Source organism: Penaeus japonicus, unplaced genomic scaffold (assembly GCF_977035675.1).
Source record: "Penaeus japonicus unplaced genomic scaffold, GWHDUDI00000001_assembly GWHDUDI00000009, whole genome shotgun sequence".
NCBI classification, from domain to species: domain Eukaryota; kingdom Metazoa; phylum Arthropoda; class Malacostraca; order Decapoda; family Penaeidae; genus Penaeus; species Penaeus japonicus.
The window spans coordinates 14,500,908-14,511,157 of record NW_028234411.1 but is presented as its reverse complement, the minus strand read 5'-3'; the positions used below and the strand labels follow the sequence as shown (position 1 = coordinate 14,511,157).

At 44.2% G+C, this 10,250-nt stretch overlaps 1 protein-coding gene across 6 annotated transcripts in view; it reads right to left on the bottom strand.

Annotated features, from left to right (window-relative positions):
* Positions 1-2,278: 2,278 nt before the first annotated feature.
* Positions 2,279-10,250, bottom strand: part of LOC122242859 (uncharacterized) — a 32,034-nt gene continuing 24,062 nt past the window's right edge. For 5 of the 6 annotated variants that reach the window (XM_043000270.2, XM_043000272.2, XM_086539756.1 and 2 more), the window contains 2 exons: positions 6,519-6,742; positions 2,279-5,547 (listed from right to left, as the gene is read on the bottom strand). In XM_043000270.2, coding sequence (XP_042856204.1) covers positions 4,801-5,547; positions 6,519-6,742 — 971 coding nt within the window. In that variant the 3' untranslated portion in view covers positions 2,279-4,800. Of the gene's footprint in view, positions 5,548-6,518; positions 6,743-9,043; positions 9,141-10,250 lie in introns of those variants that run through there. The other variant, XM_043000269.2, reaches the window with a different exon arrangement.

The window sequence follows — 10,250 nt, the reverse complement described above, 5'->3', positions numbered from 1 at the left end:
GAGACCGCAAAATTGTCAGAACTCTTCTCCTGCCAACTCGAAGGATCAAAGTTCATGTTTTGGTAGTGGCAGAGGACTATCAATAATAGCGCAAACGGCTCTCAGGCGCGTAAATAGCTGCATCTTTCCGAACATTAGTGAGGAGGGATTTTACTTCAAAATTAGCCAAGTTTTTCATTCTTGTAGCCGAAGTTGTGGCGCCGTCTTATAGGTCATAGATGAGGGCCCTTACCCAAACATTTGGCTAAACGGTGGGGAGCACTGCCCATCATCATCATGAAAATGATATAATAATGGTGATAATGATAGTAGTACAAGTAAAGATAGATGATGATAGTAGTGGTGGTAACAATGACAATATTAGCAATACTGCTACTACATCAACTACTACTATTAATGATCATAATATTGATAATAGTAAGCGCAATGATAATAAGGATACTATTAATATTTCAACTACTATCATCATCATCACTACCAGTACTACTAATGACTGTGCTACGTTGATGAAAGCCCTGTTAATCGATAAAGTCATGAAGAATGCAGCGTTTTTAGAGGTTCCCAATGTGGTGGCGAAATTGTTGAAGACATCTTAGGAATGTACTTTGCTGAATACGTGGCTGTAATGTCTTTAGTGGCTCAAACCGTGTCTCCAGAACTAGACGAACTCGAACATTTACGTCAAAATTCTATACTTGTTTTTGGCATAACTAAAAAGCGGCCGTAAGCACCGAGTGCAGAATCAGTCCGACCTCCAGCACCCCGCCTGTCGCTGTGACTAGTCTCTTGTTTTGTTTTATTTCTGGCGATCCAAGGCCGCGTCTTGCGTAAGATGCGACGAAGCGATGGCTTTTAGCCAGGCATCCATTACACGGGACTCGGTTTTTCTTTGGGTTTTTAGGCCGCCCAAAAACGAAGTGTTCAACAGTCATGTGAAGCAGATCGTTGGGAGACTATACAATAACGATATAAAGGTTCATCTATGACACTTGGAATTTCGGTAGCGTTTGTTATCCCATTTATGCTTGAATATAAATCTACAGGAGCAGCACAACATACAGGATCGAAATGCTAAAATATGTAATGAGGAAGGTAGCAAGTCCGGGTTTTTTGCTTGTTATTTTACACACAAAGACAGAGGGGCTGTGGTTGGACCATCCATTAAAAGGGCGGAGAGGAGGAAACTGAACATCATTTATCGTTCTGAAGGCATGACATATTTGGAGGCGTCAGACAAAAAAAAATCTCACAAGTTTATCTAGCATGCAAAGGTTGGTGGGCAGCCAACCTATACCAGTCGACTGTATTTGTATTTGTTCCGGAGATAAGAAGCATCAGAAGAGGATGCACATTTTTGCTCAGTGTATCATTGGTACAAAAACAGCACTACAGTAAACCCCACTCCGTATGTGCTTTATGTATTCCTGATTGTCCATCTTGATGATTGTACATGTACTAAATCCATCTTCTGCCCGTGCCTCTTTAACCCACATACCTCACAGGCTCACACGGGCGAAGTGTGCCACTTCCGACGGCGTCATCTCGGGCCTGTTCTCTTCCACGAAACACGGTTCTCCTTCGGCTGTGGATGGATCTCCCAAGGCTGCTTTGATGGCTCTGCTTCACCTGTTCCATTGTGTTTTTGGTCCCATTGTGTTTTTGGTTGCATTGTGTTATCTTTGGTTATCTGCGACATAACATTCATTGGCTTTTGGGTGCATTTACGACTAAGGAGTTCCCTCCTTGTGTATGTGATCTTGGGTATGTGTGTGCGTGTGTATACACATATATACATATACATATAGTATTATATATATATATATATATATATATATATATATATATATGAATATATATATATATGAATATATATATATATGAATATATATATATATATATATATATATATATATATATATATATATATATTACATATATACATGCATACAGACATATTTACAGTACACGCATACAAATACGATTATGTCACATGTTTTTTTCATAAATTTATTTGGTAATTGTAAGAGAAACTGTGTCTTGATCGATCCAGCTTTTTTTTATATAAAAAGTGTGATTCCCACCCCTTGCCCTTACGTTTGGATTGGTTTCAGTCATCAGTTATATAAAACTTTCAGTCTATCAAAACTAAAAGGATCTGATTTACAATAAGTTTGAAAGCAAAACAGTAGCATATCATATTCTTGATACGTATTTCAACTGGAATATAATCAGTCTACATCTACAGTTGTTTCTTCGAAATGGAGAACAAAAGAGTAAGTAGTAAGATATTTTTATTTTCTAATATAATTATTCTGCATAATGTACAGTACACGCGCTAGTAATGGACTACGTTCCTGGCGCTACTCAAGTCCGTCACCAGGTTGCCTCCTCCCACGCCGACCCTCGCGGCGTCGCTCGCACACTCGGCGAAGAAAAGGTCATTCTTATCTACACGGTAATCTTCAACAGATTTAAAATATAATACATCTTAAAACAGATTTAATTAGGTAATAAGCAAATCTCAGGCATTACACTATGTGCGAGTTACGAGTTGCGTGGTTGGAAGTGAGAGGAAGGCAACGTGGTCACGCTGGTCACACTCGGAACACACTTCTTATATTCAAGTAACTATTAACAACATTATAGTTATCACTACTTGCATGGAGTACTCACGATGACAGTTGGCATATCATGGCATGTAAATACCAATGGCACAAATACTTTGTATTCATCTTTATACATACAATTAGTTTGAAATAATAAACTTCACCTTCTTGATTACTGACTTTTGTGCTCAGTGCAGTTCTGTAAAAATACTTTCAAAATATCATCATGTATGAAAGGTATACAATATTGTAATATATGTACACTGCAATGTACGTATTGAAGCAGGCTGGGAAATGACTTGTACTTCCCCATACACTAGTGTATTTGTGAGACCCATTAAGTAGGTCCGTGAACCTCCCCTGCCGGCGTAGGTGGGCGTTGACCTAACTAAGAATAAACCCAAGTGATAATATCACACTCACACGACCCACTCAACTACCAGCCACAAAGCTCCCCGGGACCGAACCAACCTCCGCCAGGCTGTGTGCAATCACTTGCATTCCTATCAAAAACATTTAAACAAATCAACGGCTACACACTTTGCGCATGCGTCGCAGCGGACGGAGCGCGACCCTCACACTGGACCTGGCTCGCCTGCCCATTACTTATGGGAGAATAAAAAATAGCACCAATATGTTCCTGGGGGAGAGCAGAGCTTTATGAGGGCTCCTCTGCACAGCAGTAACACCTACATCCTATGCTACTGCCAAGCCGCTTTGACCCAAAGTCGAAGGTCCCGGTCGAGGAACAATGTCACCCACACTATGACATGCATAAACAGTACACGATTTCTTCATATATACACAAATATAGCTACTCGCTTCACAGAGCGATGGTTCTTCCTGGACACTAAATTCCAATGAAGTAACATTACATAAATTTATATACTCTTCCAAAATATAATATATCAGAATCTAAAGCAACTGCTTCAGTACATAATAAAATGAAAAAGACACTGCATAATGCACAGGTAAACAAATGCAGCTACTGAGTATATAGCCTGTGCTGCTGTAAACAGCATTATTCAACTTATATTTCTTAACAACTTTTTTCTGAAAGAACAGTTTATACAATAATCTACATTCGACTACAACCAGGTATGTGTGATGTGGATAAAATAACATGTCATGACTACTACGAGCGAATATCAATTATTAAATTTACTATCAAATAATGATAGATATACACATCACATTTACTGCAACAAACATATAACACATATTAAAAGAAATGAAAGGTTAGCAAGACATAACATTTACAGATTCCTACTAAGGCAATAATAGCAGAGTAATTTCTTGTAAATAAACTTAATGAGACTTTTGCAGTTACGAGAACAGTCGACTCTGCAATGGACATGACTAAGGCACATGTATACACGTTTTCTTAGGGCTTTGAGCGATATGTCTTTAAGGCAGAGACAAGACCAGAGGCAGGGCGGCGGGCGGCCATCAGCGCCCGCAAGGATTGCTCCCTGGGCTGCGACGCCCACCCACGGCCGCTGCTCTGAGGTGAGGGAAGACCAACAACAATTTTGGAATGTTCTATAAACTACACTAATCTTGATAAGTCGTGATAATACAAGGGTCACCTAAAAATAACGGGTCAGAAAAACTAAAAACTCTGTATCATTGCAAGGTAATCCATTGTACTATAGAGGACATAAATCAACAGCTACCTCATTATTTGGTTAGTATGTTCGAACTACCAAATCACTGCCAAGGGTTAGAGTTCATCCTCAGACGTTCGACTGAGAGCCTGAGAGTGTCCCTCAAGGCTCAATCGCCGTACTCATACCGAAGTACATGACAGTCGTGCGCTAACAGTCAACACAGTCAAATGAAAAATGGTGTCTTTTGTAACTAAAATTCTTAAAGTCACAACCAAAAACCAACATGACATCGAGTGAACCAATAATTATTCACTACTCTGTGAGCAATTCCTACACTTCACAGGTAAGATAATGAACAAAAGACTTTGTTCTGTATATAAACTTGGTCCGTAGGTGCAAGATATATACAGGCTGGGAGGAAGTGATACGCCAAGGGACTAATTGCAACTCAGATGCTTAATGTTTCTGTCACAAATCCCGTCGTTCTGTATCCTAGTGAACAAAGAAACTGCACTAGCCCAACAATCCAGTTTATACAAAAAATCGGATGGCATAGTCTTGTTACATAGGTTGTTGTGGCCACGTTAAAGGCTGAGGTAGGTCCGTGTAGTGTCCAGAGCGTCTTGAGGAGGTGGGGAGGCGTTCTGCTTCTCCCACTGACTAAGGGCAGCATCCACCAGCATGTACAGACACTTGAACTTGTCAGCATCGTCCTCTGGGGGCGTGGGAGGCGGGGTGACCTGAGCGGGCGTGGTGTAGGGATGATGAGCATATTCTGTCTGAGGAACATAGTGCTCCGGTGTGGACGGGGGGTAGAGGGGCGAATCGTGTGGTGTGTATGCAGGGGAGTGTGTGGTATCGGTGTATATCGGAGAATTGGTGGTGGTGGTGGTTGCTGGTGCCGTGACTTCAGAGGCAAAGTTGGGAGCTGATGTGGGGGTGGTGGGCGTAGGTGCGGTGGGCGTAGTGGTGGAACCAGTGTAGGCTGGAGTGTGGTCGGCGTCGGAGCCACAGCCGCAGGGGCACACGGCCTCGTAGTGAGGCTTGGCTGACACTCTCTGCTGCTCTGCGACCCACGACGCCACTCGCGACTCCATGGAGAAGTCGTAGTCGTGGTCAGGGAGGTCAGCGGACTCCCATCTCGGGCGGGCGCGGGCGTAATCGTTCTGGGCGGGGCGGGAGTACTCTTCGGGGTCGATGCGGTCTCTAGGAGACACGCCCTTCAGCTTCTTGGCCCGTCGGGTGATGGTGTACTTCTCGGGGTCGTGGCCCTCGCGGCGGATGATCTCGGGAAGGATCCTCCGCCGGGCGTTGATGAACCAGTTGCACACCTGGCGGGACAAAGCGGGTTACGAACGAGCCTCTTTCCATTTATAATAACAATAATAATAGTAATGATAACAATGATAACAAACATTATAATATTGATAATGATAATAATAATATTAATAATAATATTAATAATAATAGAGAGAGAGAGAGAGATAGATAGATAGATAGATAGATAGATAGATAGATAGAGAGATTGAAAAAAGAGAAAGAGAGAGAAAGAGAGAGAGAGAGAGATGAAAGAGAGAGAGAGAGAGAGAGAGAGAGAGAGAGAGAGAGAAGAGAGAGAGAGAGAGAGAGAGGAGAGAGAGGAGAGAGAGAGAGAGAGAGAGAGAGAGAGAGAGAGAGAGAGAGAGAGAGAGAGAGAGAGAGAGAGAGAGAGAGAGAGAGAAGAGAGAGAGAGAGAGAGAGAGAGAGAGAGAGAGAGAGAGAGAGAGAGAGAGAGAGAGAGAGAGAGAGAGAGAGGAGAGAGAGAGAGAGAGAGGAGAGGGGGAGCAGGAGAGAGAGAGAGAGAGAGAGAGAGAGAGAAGAGAGAGAGAGAGAGAGAGAGAGAAGAGAGGAGAAAGAGAGAAAGAGAGAGAGAGAGAGAGAGAGAAGAGAGAGAGAGAGAGAGAGAGAGAGAGAGAGAGAGAGAGAGAGAGAGAGAGAGAGAGAGAGAGAGAGGAAAAAGAGGAAGAGAGAGAGAAAGCAAAAAAGAGAGAGAGAGAGAGGAAAAAGAGAGAGAGAGAGGAAAAATGAGGAAGAGAAAGAGAGAAAGAGAGAGGAAAAATGAGGAAGAGAAAGAGAGAGAGAGAGAGAGAGAGAGAAAAGAGAGAGAGAGAGGAAGAGAGAGAGGAGAGAGAGAGAGAGAGAGAGAGAGAGAGAGAGAGAGAGAGAGAGAGAGAGAGAGAGAGAGAGAGAGAGAGAGAGAGAGAGAGAGAGAGAGAGAGAGAGAGGGGGGGGGGGGCTACCCATTGAGAGAGGCCAAGCTCACCTGGAGGACAGAGAGATTGGCGGCGCGGGACAGCTGCAGCTTCTCCTCGTCGGACGGGTAGGCATTGTAGCGGTGGTCATAGAGCCATTTCTTCAAAATCTTGACCGACTCTTTGGGCAGGTTCCCACGGCGCTTCCTCGCTGCTGCGGCGGCCGCCCTCAGGTAGGAGTCGTCTCCACCCGAGGAAGGGTCGTCTGTGCTGGACGAGGAGGACCTCTCGCGACCTGGGGGAGAAGGAGAGCCACGTTAGAGTTCGCACTCACAGTTTGCGTCGTGTCGCATATCATTTGCTAACCCTAGTTGTGGTACACTCGGGGGAAGACTAATGCGTTACAGTAATAACTCGGCGCGCGGCAACTAGGCTCAGCGCACAAAAAATAGTTCGCGGCGACGCGTCGGGGCCAACGGTGACATATCAGCTGTACATTCTTCTTCAACGTCCCGGGCCCGTATTTACGCCTGGCATCCCTCCATCCTCACGGCGCTTCCTGTGCCAGAATAACGTGGAGCAGACTATTCAATCATGTATAGGAATGCGACGCTCCGTCCCTATGACAGCTGTGAAATGTTCACCTCACTACGCCCCACAGACATTTCCATAAGTATCGGTTCAATTCTTCTGGCTAGACCTGCACTTTTTCCCATTCAAGCCATGACCATTGCTACGGGATGTAAACCCCAATAAAGTATTAACTCATCGGCACTCGCCGATGAGTTAATACTTGAGTTTGGTTCTTCAATCGTACATTCTTCAGTAATGCTATCACCATAGGAACCTTTTAAATATGCTGATAAGGTTCTACACTCCGCGTCACAGTCATCAAGAACTGTTTCCTCCTACATTTTAAAAAAGGAAAATGTCTCCCCTACAACTTTAGTGAGAACGAAAACGAAATTTTCATGGTACACTTATCTAAATTTAAGGCCTCTCCGGGTATCGTTTGCCTCTGTGTATCCGTCGTTCCCTAAACTATAGATAAATATTTATAAATACATACAGTGGGTGGAGCAGCGATACCTTGAGCTGATGGAGTGCGCGTTTTCGGGTGACAGGCGTGCCAACCATACTTAAAGTCTTATCTTTCACAAGTTACTTCAGAGATTGACGACTGCTTGCTAAGACTGATTGCCTTCAAAGAAACGTGTGGAAGAGGGCAACGAGCGGGAACATAATTATATTAAATCAGGAAAAGTAACGCAGGCGTCAAATTATCCGAGTATCTACTTGAATTTCCTTTATAATTAAAGATGGCTATGATCACGCCTTTTGGTCTCGTTGATTTTCGTTTGATAAACAAATATTCAGCTTTGCGGCACCTTTTAAAAACTAATATGCATACAGGTATAACAAATATCTATTTACTGATGCGGACGATAAACCACCCAGTAGAAGTAAAGGACGAGGCTCTTGTTTTTATCACTACGAATCTTATCACAGGGACAAGGGCACTTTTACGCGATTTCAGTGCAAGGCGGGAGACTTCTCTCGGGCGTTACCTTAAATGGTCATCATGACAATTTAAGAACCACACGTAAATGGTTTGAATAAAGAAATATTTATACGAATGAGACAGTCACAGTCAGAACGTAAATGAAGTCGTATTGTTTCTAAATCCTAAAAACTTCCTCTTCGGGGCAAAATCAAAATTTCACTCATTTTGGTTTTGCTCGCCCGAATAGGATGTCTGTAGGACTTCGAAACGTTACGACTTCATTAACGTTCTGACTGTGGCTGTGTCTTATCAGTCTGTGTGTACACATTATTGTGCTACTATTGTTTCAAAAATTCGTATAGCTCTGGGCGAGGGCTACTCCATACATAGTAATATAGATTGTGCGTAATCTAACAATGCACACGTGGGGTCACCTCACAATAGCCCCACTGCAAAAGCGGGGTCTGCAACTGCAAGTGGACAACAATGGCAAAGGCAGCAGGAGCCTCTTGCAATCATCATCTTGACTGATGCAACTGCTTGAGCAAGGTCACAACAAGTACGCAGGGAGACTGCTGTAAACATCAAAATCGTGCTCATGCACGTACGTACGCAAAATTATGACCCTGTCGGAGTATGTGGGGTTCGTATGTTCGTAATTTGCGTGCACTTTATGAAAGCAAAAAATCCAAATAAAATGCAGCCTCTGACGATAAGATGAGGCTGCGAGCGGGTATTTATCTCGCCGCCATCCTTCCATTCGAATCTCCTTCACTCTTACATTACCCAGTCGAGGAGGTCAGTAGTACCCCCTCCCCCCAACCCTCCAGCGATGCCCGCCAGTGTCACAGTAACCTTGACGAGGATTCGTGCTGGCGCCTCTCTCGCCGCCACAGACAACCGCACCTTCCTTTACACTTCGAGCGTTTAGTCGTCTCTTTATCCATCGTACAAGATTTTAAATCGATAAACTGTATTGGGAAACTGTCCTAACCCATTTCTTGCCAGGCAATGCACTGCCTGGCATTTCCTTTCCTGTCTATCTTGGCGTCTCTTATGAAACGGTTATATGTAAGTTCTTCCTTAATGTACCTGGCCGTTCACTATGCGCCACCCATGCTCGGCTGGGTGGCCGTACTACAACTCGCCCAGCAAAGACAGGCCAAGCTGTCATACACGCGGGGTCCTGGGGCATTCATACCGCGCTCCGCTCACTTGTAATTCCACAAAACCCTTCTATAACTTGATTACGATTCACCTTTACCTGGAGAGCATCATTACCTAGTGTTCTCCTTGGTAAACAAGTGATGATAAGAAACTACAAGATAAGATACCAGAGCCCCTGCTACCCCTGCCAAGTGACAGTTGCGCACACCCTCGTGGCGTGACCAACCGCGCGCGGAGTTCTCCCTCCCTCCCGCTCTTCCTCCACGGGTGTTACGCGGCGTGTTTACTGGTCGTCACGCTACCAATATGGGGCGATGACGTTACAACACTGACTAGAGTTTTCTGTTTATCAGTAGAATGTAACATATTCGAGAATAATGCTGGACAATGACATGGGATATTCTTTCCACGGGCAGCGTAGAGATCAAGTGAGAAACTACCAATTAACAAAATTGCAGAGCTTGTGCCTTAACTCTCGGTTACTTGATATGCCAACGGACAAGGCAGCAGCATGGGGTCACTGAACAAGCTCGTTCAGAATTCTTGCATCAGAGTGAAGATGAGCAGCAGCAGCAATACAACTTCCGCGCTCTCCTCTTAAGGAAGGCGCCAAATCCCCCAGACACAGGGACGGTGTCGTATGGTCGACCTAGCTGGTTCAAGTAGCGCACCCCCCCCCCCCGCTCGCACACAACGCTTATACAAAACAGGTTCTGACACTTGCTTGGCTCTTTCATCCACTTGCACAACAGTACGATATGCAAGTGTCATAAGCAACAATTCGATTCGATAGACCGCATTACACGCTAGGAATCTCATGACCCCAGCATCCGACACAAACAAAAACATTCCTTATAATTATAGGCGCTCATGTTCTTTCCATGTGACCTGACCTAAATGATATGGAAGACCATGTGAATTTAAGTAAACCCTTGATGGCGGATCAGAGATAAAGAAGATATGCTTAAGGCTCTGGTAACGGGCTCGTTGTAATGAGTAGAGAACAACTGGGAAGAAAAAGTTAAATGATGGCGAACCAGGTTTGCATAGAAGATACGAGTACAGCGTACAGTATAATTATGGATAAACGTTTAGTGAAAAAACTCTTTCCAGAGCGTGCCACAGAGACACC